The 15,070-nt window shown below is 61.8% G+C and overlaps 1 protein-coding gene across 1 annotated transcript; it reads left to right on the forward strand.

The window, feature by feature from the left end:
- The first annotated feature begins 3,277 nt into the window (after window positions 1-3,277).
- PHLDA3 (pleckstrin homology like domain family A member 3) lies at window positions 3,278-5,233 on the forward strand. Its single transcript, XM_063356610.1, has 2 exons — window positions 3,278-3,923; window positions 4,327-5,233. The coding sequence occupies exons 1-2, from the start codon at window positions 3,572-3,574 to the stop codon at window positions 4,446-4,448; spliced, it is 474 nt and encodes a 157-aa protein (XP_063212680.1). The 5' UTR covers window positions 3,278-3,571; the 3' UTR covers window positions 4,449-5,233.
- The last annotated feature ends 9,837 nt before the right edge of the window (window positions 5,234-15,070 follow it).

The raw sequence follows: 15,070 nt of genomic DNA on the forward strand, positions 1-15,070 counted from the left end.
CACTGTACACCCAGAGAAGGTTATTTTCCTTATGTGCACCAGAGTTTCCCTTGTGGCCCCCGTGCCTTGCCACGCACTGCTGTGTCTCATGTCTCCACAACCCTTCTCTAGGTAGTTGAAAACTGAAGTTCGGTCTCCCTGAGCCCTCTCTTCTCCAGGCTGGTGGGTCTCTGCTGACCTTTCGCCCCCAAAGGTCCCAGGTGACCTCACGGGCAGTGTCTTGGGACAGGGACCTTGCCCCAAGGGTTTGCGGTTGGTGCTGCACGCCTGCTGAAGTTGCACTGTTCGTCTGAGAATAGCGTAGGGCGTGACAGAGACCAACATCCTCGGCATGGGGAGACCAGGATGGGCATCGCTGGGGCTGCACATCCAGAGAGGACATGAGGTGGGCTGGAGGAAGTGGTGGGGCAAGGCCCAGGAGGAGCGGCGTGGGATTAGAGGTGCTTTTTGGGCATCCCCTGACCAACCTGCAGTGGCACCGCTGTGACCATCTGCTACCCTCTGCTGGTTACTGCTCCCCGTGCATGGGCATGGCCCACACCCGTCAGCTGGACGTGTCCGGACATCTGCGCCCAAGTGTTGCCCAACTCCCAGTAGAGGCAGCGGAGCCGCGTTTCACCCAGCAGCACCCATCCCTCCCTGCTGCTGGCATGGGGGGCTGCCAGCCCTTGGGAAAGGGGCTGTGGGACCCAAACCTGCCTCCGAAGAGACGAGCCAGAGGGTCGGCTCGTGGCCAAGCACCCTGTGCCCTGGAGGCTGGTGGTGACGGTACCACTCCAAGGGGTCAGACGGGAGCCCTTCGAGCCCCACGGCTGGTGGTGCCGGGGCATCCTGCGGCAGGGGATGCCACGTGCCACCGCCCCATCCCGGCTGCGAGGGTTTTGTGGGAATGTCACCCTGCCCAGCCGAGCCCCGCACCCCCGTTACCGGCCTGTAAGGGCTCTGTGCGGACGGGCCGTGCACGGGGAGCGTGGGATCTCTGCTGGCCGGCAGCCTGCGAGTCCTGCTGGGTTTGCTGCAGGGCAGGAGCTGCGGCGGCGGCCTCCCAGGCAGCCCAGCAGGACGAGCCGCCTACCCTGCGGGTCTGGGAACGGACAGCCGGGGAGAGAGGAGCGGAGAAGGGCTCGGTCAAAGCTCCTTCACATCCACGGCTGTGGGAAAATGTGGGAAAATGACCATCCCTTGGTGGCGGGAGCCCGGAGAGGCAGTGAGCAGTGGAATGGGGCCTGGGGTGCTGGGGGGGTTGGCAGCCCTTGGCTCTGCCCAGGGTGGTAATGAAGGAGCTGGGGCTGGCTGGCGAACCAAAAGTGCCTGCGGACATTCCAGCTCGCCAGAGCAGAGCCGGGAGCGACAGTGCCCAAATTACTCACCCCCAAGTTTCCAGGGCTCAGCATCCCCGGAGCTGAGCGTTACCTGTGTGTGGGAAAACAGCCTGGGATGCTCCTTCGGGGAGGGAACCCACACATCTGCTCTGCTCCTCCCCAGAGTGCTGGGGTGCTCGGGGTGACCTCCGGGGCTGCGCTGGCCCCCCCCGGCCTTTGGCTGTGGGGGTGTGGAGGGCCCCAGGGCTGCCAAGGCCGCCTGACGTCACCAAACCGGGTCTCCTGGGACAGCCGGGATCTCCGCCAGCGTGGCAAGGTTGGCCCCGGGGAGCACGAACCAGTTCCTGGCTCCGGCAGCCGTTGCCCTGCCCTCTTAATGAGGGATAATTAGGTGCATCTCATCAGTGCTGCAGACTTGCCCCCCGGCCACGCCGGCTGCAGGCAATGTCCCCAGCAGGGACAGGGGACATGGAGGGGCTGGGGCGAGGGGGGCTGCAGGCAGGGGACGCCGCGGAGGTGTTGGGGTCTGCGGGGACACAAGCGGGGCCATTTGGGAGGTGAGTGCCGGGACAGCGGCTGCGAGCCAACGAGCCACGGGCCAACCTACGGGCTGCCAGCCCCAGACAGTGACCCCGGCACATCCCCGGGGGGATTTTCTCCCCTTCCAGACCTCACCTGGGCAAAGGGACCAGCACGCTCAGCATCTCCGGGGGCACATCCAGCAGGCTGTGACCATCACTGCCTTTGGCAGTCCACGGCCAGCACAAAGGTCCCAGATGTCCCCGCCGGCACGGCACGGCACGGTGAACCCCGCTGTGCCAGGCGCTGGCAGAGGAACAGACGAAGCTGCGGTGGCCGGGAACGAGACGGGCTGGAAAGGAGACGGGTGTTTCGCTGCAGGGGAGGGTGGGCTCTGGCGGGACCGGGCTGTGCCGGGCTGCCCCAGCCCCGCTCTGGGGGTGCGTCCCCCCCTGCACGAGTCACACCAGGCTGGGGGACGCTTGTCCTCGCTGTGGGACAGGCGGGGGGCTTCCAATCCCTGTGTCCCAGGGGATTTGGGAGATGGGAGCTGTGTGTGCTGAGGGCTGGGCCAGCACCCTTGGGTGCAGGGTCGGGTGAGTGGTGGGCATCAGGGGCAGTCGCCATTGCAGGGGACATCTCGGAGAGGTGGCACCAAACACCTCCTGTCTACATGTGTCCCCCCAGCCCCGGGCCCCCACCCAGGGGTTCCCCACAGCCCCTGCCTGGCTGGTGCTGCACCCACAGCCCCCTGCCCCTGGTGGCACCGCACCCCGAAACCCTCTGCCCTGGCTGCAGCTGCACCCGTCTGCCCTCCTGGCTGGCGCTGCACCCCACGGCCCCCCCGCCCCAGCCAGCACTGCACCCTACAGCCCCTGCCTGGCTCGCATTGCACCCAAAGCCCCCCACCCCCGCCAACACTGCACCCCACAGCCCCAGCTGCAAGTGACACTGTGCCCCATAACCCTCTGCCTGGCTGGCGCTGCACCCCACAACCCCCTGTCCCCCCCCTGGCACTGCACCCTATGGCCCTGTGCCAGCTGGCACTGCACCCCCCCCCCCAAACAGCTGGCACTGCACCCTCAGCAGCTGCCACTACACCCCCCCAACAGCTGCCACTGTACCCCCCCCCACAGCTGCCACTGCACCCCCAACAGCTGGCACTGCACCCCCAGCAGCTGGCACTGCACCCCACGCCCGGGCTGCCATGCAGAAGGCTCCAAGCCCTGCCCCGGCACCGCCGCCGTGCAGACCTGTGCCCCCACCCTGCCTCTTCCCGGGGGCAGCGCCTGCCCGCGGGCACCCCGAAAACGCCTCCTGGGCGAAGCGGGGCTGCACCGGGCCTGGCCGGGCTTCGCCTGGGCGTGAAGGGTGCCTGCACGGCAGGAGGGGCCAGGCGAGGCGGGGAGGAATGCGAGTGGGAGAGCGGCCGGGCATGTAGCGACAGCTCCTGGGGCGCGCGGCGTCGGGGATCCCACACGCTGCACGGGGCAGGGAGCAGAGCCCCGGCAACAGGGCTGGCGGCCGGCATGGGGCACCCCCTCGCTCACCCCCTCTGAGAGCCAGCCAGCCGAGGGCGGCGAGTCCCCCCGGGGGCAGCACGGCTGCCGTGGGGGTCCTGGCCCCGGGGAGCTCGGCTCCGACGTGGAGGGGCTGGAAATCCCCCGGCGGGTGATGCCCGGCGGCACCGACACGAGGTGCTGAGGGTCCCGGGGGGCCGAGGAGCCGCTATGACCCCCGAGAAGGTGCTGAGAGAGGGGGTGCTGGAGAAGCGGAGCGGGGGGCTGCTGCAGCTGTGGAAGAAGAAGCGGTGCCTGTTGACGGAGAAGGGGCTGCAGCTCTTTGAGCCCAAGGGCTCGCGGCGCAAGGAGCTGAGCTTCGCCCGTATGAAGGCGGTGGAGTGCGTGGAGTGGAAGGAGCGGCACATCTACTTCACGGTGGTGATGGACGACAGCCACGAGATCGACTTCCGCTGCGCCCAGGAGGACCCGGGCTGGAACGCCGAGATCACCATGGGCCTCGTCCGCTTCAAGAACCAGCAGGCGATCCAGGTCGTCCGCGCCCGGCACAGCTGCCGAGCAGGTACCGACCCCCCGCCGTGCCGTGGGTCGGGGGCAGGACCCCGCGGGGGATGAGCCACTGGGCCCCATCTCCAAGTGGTTCGGCTTCTCCATGGGAATCACAGAGTGGGTCCCGTGGGTGGGGGTGGGTCTGCAGGGCGGTGGTCCCATGTCCCCCCGCACTGGCTGGGCTCTGCCTTTCGCGTGCCCCGCTGGGTTTCGCTCCCCGCATCCCTGCAGAGGGACTTTCTAACACCCTCCCTCCGTTTGGGCTGGCCCCGAGGGATATGGGGCTCTTTGCCCTCTTGCACGTGGGATGTCGGTGAGGGCCGGGGCTGGCTCCGCTCCCCAGCTCCCCTCGGGGCTGGATCCTGCCCCACGTCCCAGCGCTGGCTGGGGGGGTAACAAGCACCTTCTCTCCGCAGTGGTGCAGTTTGATGCAGCCCCGGTGGGACAGCCTGCGGACGCGCAGCATCTGAAGAGCAGGATGGAGATGGCCCTCGGCTCGGGGGGCGGTGGGGAGGACGGGATCCCAGCGGGCAAGTGAAGCCACTGCTGTCTGCGGCTCGGGGATGGGGACGGTGGCCCCGGGGAGGCCAGTGCGGGCGCTGGCTCCCCCCATCCTGGGGCAGAACAGAGGCACTGCAGGAGCCGGGCTGGCACGGCTGCAGTGGGCAAGCCACATCCCCTTGACACCATGGGGCAAAAGACACAGTCAGGGCCACCACCTGGGACTCTGGACATGGCAGGAGGTGACATCCCTGCCTGGGGACCCACCGTCCTTCAGCTGACATGGCCAGGACATTGGTGGACTGGTGGGGACCCCCGGGCCTCTCCTGCGGGACAGGGGATGGGATGGATGAGGTTGAGCCCGAAGGAAGCCATGCGACAGTGAGTTCTGCCCGAATGCCAGTGACACTGGGACGGATGGATATGGCCGGGGACGCGTCTCCCCCCGAGCCCCCACCTTGGGAAGGGGCTGGCGAGCTGCTGCTACAGCAGGGACCCCTCTGGGCACCGTACCCGCATGGTGCAGTGACACGAACGTGCTGCGGGACACTGTCCTGCCCTTGGCTCTCCTTGGGCTAATGGGGGATGCTGGGGAAGGCAATGGGGACCCTGACTCCCTGTACCAAAAGTGTCCCCAAACAGGACCTTCTGCTGCTTACCCTGGTGTTGCTTTGATTTGTGGGGCCCCGCAGGGTATGGGAGAGCACAGATCCTGCACAGAGCTTCGCTGCTCGATGGCATCCCCCGAAATCTGCCCCTAAATCCCATAGTCGGGCTCGAAAGCCCCCCACTGCCACCCCAGGCCTCTCCGGTCACCCATGTCCCCAGGGATTCCCACGGTGGTTTGTGGGCCGGCGACCCGGGATGAGCGCTGCCCGGCTTCGCAGGCGGGGACGGCGGGGAAGCGATGGCTCTGCCCCGACAGGCAGCGCCGACGCCAGCGCCCCGAGCCACCCTGCTCCGCAAGCCGGAGCCTGAGCCCCAGCCCCGCGGCCGCAGGCGTTGCAGATCTTCCCGGAGATTGCCCGGCTGCGTGGGAATCGGGGAGCGCAGCGCCCCGGCCCCCCAGGCTGCAGCAGCCGGTCCCAGCCTGGGGCCCGCAGAGTCCCGTCCCTGTGCCAGGGCGGCTCCGGGTGGCTTTGGGGAGGGATAATGGCATGGCCGGAGCCCGCTCACCATGCGGGACTAGGCTCGTGCTGGCTCATTCCGAGCAGCCTGGGAGTAAGCATTTTTGGTGTTTTTCCACCTGAGGAAGCCTGCTTGGCCATCCCTGCTCCTCAGAGCTTCATTTGCCAAGAATGAGTAGAGGCAAGTGGGGGGTCCAAGCTGGGGGGGGTGCAGATGAAGCCAGATCCAAACCCTGCACAGACGGCGCTCGGCAACGTTCCTGTGCTTCTGCAGGGACAGAGGGACCGAAATGTGGTGGGGCTCCAGGGATGGTGGAACCTGGTCCCCTGCCCGCAGGGAGATGCTCTAGGCATGGAGCCCTGCGTGGACCAGCCCCCCCAAAGCGGGTTCCTGCACACATTTTGGGAGGGAATGGGGTTGTCAGCAGTTGGAGGAAGGTGCTGGTGCTCACACAGGCAAGGATCTCCGTCCTGGGGTTTTTCATAAATCCCCAGCTCCCCGAGTCGGAGGATTCGGTGAGTCTCATTCAAAGCCCTGCATCATCCCGAGCCTGTGCCATGGCGGGGCAGCCCTCAGGGGTGGGGAGCACCCAGCGTGAGGGGTTTTCCAAAGTATTCTGAATTTTGAGCCAGTTGTGGGTGATCTGACTCCTCGTTTTCTGCGTTTCTGCTCTCTCACTCACTGCAAATAGGCATTTTCTGTTTTCCAAGTCCCGGCAAGGAACTGGGGAAGGAAACGGTCAGGATGGGTGTGTGTAAGTGCCAGCCCTGGACGTGTCCACGGTGCACTGCCAGATGAGGCAGCAGAGAGGCCGTGGTACCCGTGAGCTGGGGAGAAATTTAGGCAGTGAATAGAGGGAGAGGGACAGAAAGAGCAAGGACAATCACTATGTCGGTGTTTCAGGCCTGGGCATGGGGAAAGCCAAGGTTTTCTGTCCCTGTTCTGAGCTCCTCGTCACTCTGCAGACCAACGTGCGGCTGGAGCCCCTGCCTGTACCGCGTGTCCCCCCAGGTTTGGGAGTTTCTCCTGCCGCAGACACCCGAATCTGCCAGATCCGGCCTCGGCGGGCGGATTCACAGCCCGACCCTGGGAGCAGGCGGGAGCCGAGGCAGCGGCGTGCGGGTGGGAGGTAGGATGGCTGCACTCCACCGCCCGCGAGGGCTGAATTGTTCATGCAGAGGAAAAGGTCACCCAGAGACTGAAAAGCAAATAAACAGCCAGGAGACTCGGCCAGACAGCGGAGCGGGGACGGGGCCGGCGGCTGGCGCATCCCCCGTCACCAGTAACGTGGGGCCAGCACATTGGTGGCCCCGACGGGGCTCGGCGGTGGAGGATGAAGTTGGGGTGAAGATGGGGTGATTTTACACGAGGGAGAGCAGGGGAGTTTGCGGGGGGAGAAGGGCCGCAGGGTCTCTGCGGGAGGCCGAGCAGTGGGAAAGTATTTTCAGTCGAGTATTTGCTCGGCGTTAGAATGGCAAGGGAGCTCGCAGGGCACTGCCAGCCAGCCCGAAACGCAGGGAGAGGACACGGGGGAAGCATTTCTAACATCCCTGGAGGTGGGGAAACTGAGGCACGATGGGGGGTTGGTAGGCGTATGGCCTCACATCCCCCCCCAGCACCCCGGCTCCAGCTGCGGGAAGGGACTGGCTGCTGGGGACAGCAGGTGGAGCCGGGGCTGAGCGCTGAGCCCCAACACGGAGCGAGGAGCCCCAGAGCCGCCCCAGTTCAAAAGGCAGGAGCCTGAAAATCCGGCTCTGCTGCTCCCAGCCCCGAGGTGTCCCCGCTCCATCAACCCTCCCTGCGCTGCTTGGGGGATGCTGGGGCTCCTCTGGGCGGGCTGGGGGCTGCCCAGTGCCTGCACCCCGCAGCCAGGGGCTCTGCCAGCACCCCTGGGCGCCGGGGCTGGCACCCTGCCGTGGGGTGCAGGGGAGGTGACAGGGGGAGCTCCAGGCCCCTTTTTTCCACCCAACGAAATCCCAGCCCTGGCTTTGGGCTCTGTTTGGGGCCAGCTGGACCCGGCGAAGGCGGTGGGGGGGTCATGCTGGTGAGACGGGGGTCTGCAGCATGATGGTGCCAATGGTTTTTGGCAGGTGAGACGGTATGTACCTCCTCCACCGCCCTGTGCCCCGCGGGGAGGCTGGCAGTGCCTCGCATCTCCTGCAAATGCCGGCGTAGTTTGTGGGTGGTTTTTCCTCAGATAAAAATGAAAAGAAAAAGTAATAAATCCCAGTTGCAGCAAGCGGTATTGGTTTTTTTTGTAGCTTTGGGTCAAGTGTCGGGCTTCCTTCAGATGCTCCTGTAGCCCATCCTGAATTATAATTCCTAAATCACTGGAACTGGAATCCAGGACCTGCCCCGAGCAGCTCCAGGCTGGAGAGCTGCCCCGTGCCCTGCTGCCTCCATGTGCCCACGCTCCCGGGGAGCCAGTGGCCAGGACATCCACGCCAGCTCTGCGGTGGGTTTGGACTTCTCCAAGAAAGTCCTGTTGCCTTTGAGTGTAGGAAGAAATGCTGGCAGCTGGAACATGGAACTTGGGTGTGCTGGGGGGGGCGGCGGGCAGGCATGGATTGCAGGGATTGTACATGTGTTGATTCCCCATCCCCGATGTCCTGATGTTGTGTCTTGGCGAGGGTGTCCCGGGGAGGTGGAGGTGGCGGCGGCGGGTGATGGATGCGGTTGTGAGCATCACCCACCAGTAGAGCTGCTGGAGGCAAGGGGCTCACCACCCCACGAAGAAACAAAAATAGCGGCCAGGCGTTGCGGGAGCTGCAGAGGGCAGCAACGGAGCTGAGTACAAGCCAGCGCCCGCCCGTCACCCCCTGTCCCCCAGCAGCAGCCACCAGGCTGCCCCGGTGGCGGGGAGGCTCAGCGCAGCCTTGCAGCAGAAGGGGATGCTGAGATGCGTCGGGTCTCTCAAAGACAGACGGGAGGGCTTGGAAATACCCCAAAAACTCCTAAAAAATGTGTCAGGGTCCCCACCTGGGACAGAAATTTAGCATTATTGGGAATAGTATTTTTTTTTCTCTGTGAAATATTTTGCCTTAGGCTGAAAATCAGGCTGTTTTCTAGGGTATTTATACTGACGTTGCCGTTGAGCCGTGTCAGCCCGTTAACAGGGACAGAACAGCGAACATCCTCCTCTTGTATATAAGAGTCGACAAGATCGATAGTGGGAAGGTTTCATGTGTCACTTGGCAAAACCACAGAAAGCTTTAAGTCTTCAGTGGGTGGCTCAGCTCCATTTTAATAATGTCTTTCCACTATCCCAAAGTAGATAATTCCTCCTCCTTTAATAAAGACTGGCAGGAGGCAGGGAGCATGTGCTGTTCCTGAAGAACCCGGTGGCTTTGAGAGACCCCTCCTCAGCTTTGGCACCTTCTGCAAACCTTTCAAGTCTCCCCAGAGCATTCAAGCTGAGAACAACAACTTGCCCCACAATATTTCTAGAAGTTGGGGGTATTTCTGCCATTCTGTGGGTATTTCTGCCATTCTGTGGGTATTTCTCCCATGCTGTGTCCAGCTCTGGAGCCCTCAGCACAAGAAGGACATGGACCTGTTGGAGCAGGGCCAGAGGAGGCCACGAAGATGCTGGGAGGGCTGGAGCCCCTCTGCTGTGGGGACAGGCTGAGAGAGCTGGGGGGGTTAAGCCTGGAGAAGAGAAGGCTCCGGGGAGACCCTCCAGCCCCTTCCAGTCCCTAAAGGGGCTCCAGGAAAGCCGGGGAGGGGCTGTTTGCAAGGGCATGTAGCGATAGGACGAGGGGCAATGGTTTAAACTACAGCTGGGCAGGTTTAGATGAGACATTAGGAAGAAGTTCTTTACACTGAGGGTGGTGAGACACTGGCCCAGGTTGCCCAGAGAGGGGGTGGAGGCCCCAGCCCTGGAGACATTCAAGGCCAGGCTGGATGAGGCTCTGAGCAACCTGATCTAGTTGAAGATGTCCCTGCTACTGCAGGGGGGTTGGACTGGATGGCCTTTAGAGGTCCCTTCCAACCCAACGCATTCTATGATCGTATGATTCTGTGAAAATTGTCCTGACTTCGGATCCAGCCCCACAGCTGCTTCCACACAGATTTACTGCCTGCAGCCGTGCAAAGTGGGAAGAGCGAGTCTCATGCCCATGGATGAGGAGACTGAACACGGGCACCGTCCCCAGATGTTGTCCAGCCAGGTAGGTGACTGGAGAAGACAGGGCTCTCCAGCTGCAGCAGCTGTGCTTGCCCTGGGAGACCAGGACATGGAGCAGCAGATCCCAAATGGATGAATACCCTCTGCCCCACTGGGCGGTGGGAGACAAGGGGGTCCTGGTGGGGTTGATGCAATGGGGTGAAGATCGCGGAGCAGAGATCTGAGCTGGGAGAGGTCTCCCAGCCCCATAGCAGATGTCTGGGGTCTGGCCTGGAGCCTCGCTGGTTCCCAGGTCGGGCTGTGATGACCATCCAAATTCTGGTCCACTTTCCATCTCCGCGGCTGTCCCCACTGCCAGCTCTGCTTCGATGCCTCAGGGCATCAGCGAGGTTTGGTGAGACTCACAGAAGCAGAGGCTGAGGAAATCCTTTACAAGGCTAAAAAAAGCCCTGGTTGTTGGTGACCCTCCCCGGGAGGCTGTTACCCTCTGCTGTCACAAATCGAAGGAGCAGTTGGGAGTAGCTGGATCCCTTTGGGCAGTTCATGAGGAGTGAGAGCTGCTGGACAATCTGCAGGAGAAACACCCAGACAGGGACTGTTTCATCAGGACACGTCACACGGACCCTCACAACTTCATTGCAACTTGGCACTGCAGTCCTGCGACCTTGCTGTCACCTTGCTTGTAGGAGGTGACCTCAATGTCCCTGTATCTCTGAGCCGTTCCACAGAGGGAAAAACCTTGTCCCACCCCGTGGAGAGTCTGTGGGACATCCTCTGTCCCAGCCCAGTGAGAAACCTGAGGCAGCTGGTGGGCTCCTGCCATCAATCCTGGCCTTTGGGGCTGGCTCCAAGCACGGCAGCTAAGGGCTGAGACGGACGTGTTTGGACGTGAGGTCCCAAAGGACAACAGAGGCTCAGCTGTTGTTTCTAAGTCTGTCCTGGATGCCCTGGGAAGCCCGTTGTCTTTGTGAATGCCATCAGGGTTGACGAAATGAGGACGGTGCTTGGAAGAGAGCAAGGGCAGGATGGGTGGGATGGCTCCAGGGCCTCGAGGAGGGAAAGGGATCCCTGCAGCACTGCTGCAAGTCTGCTTCTGCAGGGACATGGGCTTCGTGTGGGGCAACCAAACTGCTCACAGGGGTCAGATACCTTTGAATTTGGAGGCCCAAAATCTCAAGGAGCCAGGGACCATTATGGCCCCAGTGCAGTTCTCCGGAAGCCAAATGGCAGCCAGATGGCAGCCCTGCCACGCTTGTGGGGCAGATGCCCAAAGATGTGGAAGCACCGACACCCTCCAGGGCCTCAACATGTCCAGAAGGAGAGAGAAACTGCCCACTCATAAGAGACTGAACACAAGTGACCTGTAGGACCACCGGGACGTGTAGGGACAAGCGGGCTGTCCCTGGGTGGGACTGGCCCCCCCCATAAAGCTCTCTGGGAATTTTCTGTTGGCATCCATGCCCTCAGTGGCAGCCCATGGGGGGAACCTTCACTTGAATCAGTGGCTCCCAGGAGCGGGGGGATATTATTTTGCTTTGAATTTGGCCTCAGCACTGTTCTGCCCCATGGATTTCCAGTCTGTCCTCTTCCTACCCGCCCACAGCTCAAAGGGGCGCCCACAGCCTCAGGTGGCACCTGATAGAACAACCCCCCCATGTTGAGGCAGATCATTGCAGTTCGTGAGCCAGGGATGGAGACCCTACACGTCCTCATCAAGTCAGCTGGAGAGGAGGGATGGGGAGATCGTGGGCTCCAGCCAGCCCTTCTCCTGCTGGACCCCCACAGCAGCGCCGGGGCTTTGAAATCGATGCTGGAGCCCTGAATCGAGGGGTCCCGCTACCCCATCCCTCACTCGCCCCTTCCTCCTCCTCACTCCAGGTCCCAGCAGAGGACGAAACCTGAGACTGGAGCCAATGGCATCCGAAGCAGCCCCAGTGCCGGGCAGCAGGAGCTGGTCGGATCCCCGGGGCACGGCTGCGGGGAATGCAGCGCCTTTGTCACGGGCTAATTTTGGCTCCTCTGTGCTCCGAAAACAATCCCAAGGCAGCCAGGAGGAAAGATGCTGGAGGCACGGCCCCGCGGGGGCTTTTGCCTTATAAAGGTCTATCGGGGCTGGTATAAAGTCTCCTCCCCGGTGGCTGGGAGCAGATCCGCTGGAGCTGGGGAAGGGGAAACGTCCTTGGAGAGGCCCTGGAGGAGGGTGGGCACCGGGGGGGTTTGTCCTGCGCTCGCTGGGACTTGACTAGTGCACGTCAAACAGGGATGGCCATCGCCACTGTCACCGTCACTGACCTCTCACCAGCCTGGGGGTGGTGCGTCTCCCCCCATGGCACAGTTGCCCCCTTGGTGTCCAGGCAGGGGGAAGGAGCCGGGGGAGGCAGCTGCGCATCCCCTGCTCCGCAGGACCTGGGGGGGGCTGTCGCTGCTGCCCACCATGGGGGCTACCCTCTGCGTGCAGCTGCATGTCCCTCCACGACCATAATAGCCTCAGGATTAAAATGCCGGGCATTGTCCCTGCTGGGCTGCACGCTGGGAATTGTTTGCTCCTAAACTTGCCCCTAAAAATATCCCAGGGAACAGGTGCCGCCTGCCCCTGCGGTCCCCTATCTCCCTCCGTGGGACACTGGGCAAGGGGCTTTGTGGGGTGCAGGGGGGCGAGACTGCAGCTTTTTTGCTGCTTTTCAGGAATTTCATGGGGAAAACACGAGGGCTTAGAGAGGCTGAAATTTACTGGGGCATCCCGGAGCATCCCGACCCGCTGTGCTGTGAGTCCGGCTGGTCCTGCTCCCCAGAGAGGGACTGCCCCGTCCTTGGTCCCAACCGATCACCTGGCCCGATGGTGTAACCCCACCTTTGCTGTTTCACCCCATCACTCCTCGGCGATGTGCCCTGTCCTGGCCCAGGGTGGCTTTGCCCTCCTGGAGCTCTGACAGCTCCCGGGAGGCCCATCGGGAGGGGATTGTTCCCGTGGGAGCATCACTCTCTGCTTGTGGCATTGCAAGGTGTGTGTGCACCATCGTGTGTGCACTGTCGTGTGTGCACCATCGTGCATGGGGCTCGGCATCACATCAGCTCTCCAGACTGCTCACGTCCCCCACCTCCCCTTCAGAGACTTTCTAGAAAAAAAAGAGAAAAGAAACACAAGAAAAAAAAGAAAAAAAAGAAAAAAAAAAGAAAGAAAAAAAAGGAAAAAGAAAGAAAGAAAAAAAGAAAGAAAAAAAAGAAAGAAAATATTTTCTGGATATATATATTCATATTTATATATATGGATATATATTCCAGGATTTTTTCTGGAAAGAAAAAGCACTGCATTGTTTCGGCTCATGGGCTTTTCCAGCATCTCTGGGGCTGGTTTATGTTGGAGAGGAGCGAGGCAGACGTGCCATGAGGAATACACCCCGGCCGCACCGGCATCGCCATCGCACCACGGCCAGCCTGGCCCGGCCCGTCTGCGTGCTCACACACAACACGCGTGTGCGCGCGGCGTCGGGCAGCGAGCGCTGGCCGACGCCGGGGCGATTCACACGCAAACAGCGTGGGAATTCACCCCGTGACGTGGGGGTCAGGGGGGCACTACACCGGGGGTGCGCTATGCCGGGGGTGTACTGCGATGCCCGGGCGACGCGTGTGTATCACCCCGCGTTGGAGACGGCACCCCAGGTGTGTGCGGCACGTCACGGGGCTCGCGGCAAACGTGCGCTCACGAGAGGGGATTTGTGCTATTTTTACCGACCACTTGCGGGCAGGCTGCGATTTAATACTCCCCCTCCGCTGCCGGCCCCCGTCAGTGCGCGGCTCTCCGGAGGCCAGGCATCACCTCCCTCCTGCACGGCCCCAAGGTAAGGCGCCCATGGGGGTCCCCCCACCCCTGTCCCCCCACCCAGGACTCCTTGGGTGGTGACACGGGAGCGAGTGTGATGCCGCTGGTCCCTGCACGGGGCGGCGTGGCAGAGAAGAGCCCCCAGCATGTGAATTTGTCCGAATTTCTCCCCCCGTCTGAGGGTGCTCAGACATTTTCTCTGCTCTTGGAGAGGGGATTGGTGAGACCGCGATGGGGAGAAATACCACCCAAGTACCCAGCCAGGCTTTGGAGCTGAGATTTGCTTGGTTTTCCAGAAAACTGGCAAATGGGACAGTTTTGGGGAGCATTTGCCCCTGTGTCCCAGCCTGGCTGCTCTCGGACACTTGTGTGACAGGGAGGGGAGGTTCAGCGTGTGTGGGGCACGGCCTTGGCTCGGCGCGTGTTGGTGGTATGTGTCCAGTCCCCTGGGATGGAGGAGGATGTCAGGATTGACTGGGAGTTATTTCTTTTAAGGATTTCCATGATTTAATGGTTTAATAGGCTTTTTAAGCTTTTCACGGCTGGGGGCACGCATACGGTGCAGAATGAGCTTGTCCAGACCCTCTCATCCCCACCAGAGAGCAAAGTCTCTTGTGGATGCTCCAGATCAGGCTGGAGCCCAAAAGTGCCTGCGTGAGGTGGCTGGGGACACCTTCCCGGCACAGCTGAGTCCCCGCTCTCCTCTGGGGAGCAAATTTAGAAATATCTGACCCTAAAAATTGATTGACCTTGGTAGAGGTCGCCAGCCCGAGGTGTGGTGCGGGTCCCACCTTCTAGGGCTTTGCTCCGCCGGGGAACGCTGGAGACGCCGAGAGGCTTCGCCCAGCCCTTTCTTACCCCCTGAAAGACAAGGGCTTTGCTGCCTCCCCTGAAATAAACTGGGGGGCAGCAGCTGGGACCCGACCCGCTCAATCCACCAGTGTCAGGCAAGACGAGCCGCCTTCCCTGCATGTCCTCTGGGACGTTTGTTGTACCCCAAAAACCTCCCAAAAGGCATGAAACCAACATCTCTGGCTGCATCTGACTGATGTGGCTTTTGGGAGGAAAAAAAATTCTGTCCTTGGGATTTTTCCTGGTAAATCCAGGGATCTGGCAGGTTCTGGGGGTGGGTAAATCCTGCTGGGATTTTATGGCATTTCCCCCACAAACTCCTTTCCTTCAGGCCACGGCTCTGGCCAGGCAGTGGGGGGCACGGGGAGGGGACAGGGACAAGCGGACGGAGCCGGGAGGTGCACTGAGACTTGCTCGGCGCGGGCTCCACGTACGCCTGGGAGCAGCTGTTTGAGACTAGAATCGTTCCTTTTTCCTTCCCTCAGCAGGAATCTCTGGGGTTGATAACAGTTTCCAAATTTAGGGGGATGCAAAGGCAAAGAAATCCCAGCTTTGCCATTTCAGTTCAAAGGGAAAGGGCAAAAACCGCCAAGGCTGTTTCTTTCTGAAATATGGCATCAGTTTTGTAACTCCCGGTTGGAAAGAGAAAAAAAAAATAAATCGATTGGCATTTTGCCACGCATTTTTCTATCGCTCGGGCTTAGGCAGTGCCTTGGCTTCTTGGCAAGAGCGG

This window comes from Chroicocephalus ridibundus, chromosome 20 (genome assembly GCF_963924245.1).
Source record: "Chroicocephalus ridibundus chromosome 20, bChrRid1.1, whole genome shotgun sequence".
Classification (NCBI taxonomy): Eukaryota; Metazoa; Chordata; class Aves; order Charadriiformes; family Laridae; genus Chroicocephalus; species Chroicocephalus ridibundus.

What these genes read in the sequence shown, in the direction of transcription:
- PHLDA3 (XM_063356610.1), top strand. Translation starts at nt 3,572, where the DNA reads ATGACCCCCGAGAAGGTGCTGAGAGAGGGGGTGCTGGAGAAGCGGAGC. An exon ending in CCGGCACAGCTGCCGAGCAG is followed by an intron (nt 3,924 to 4,326) that starts GTACCGACCCCC and finishes TTCTCTCCGCAG; the next exon opens with TGGTGCAGTTTGATGCAGCC.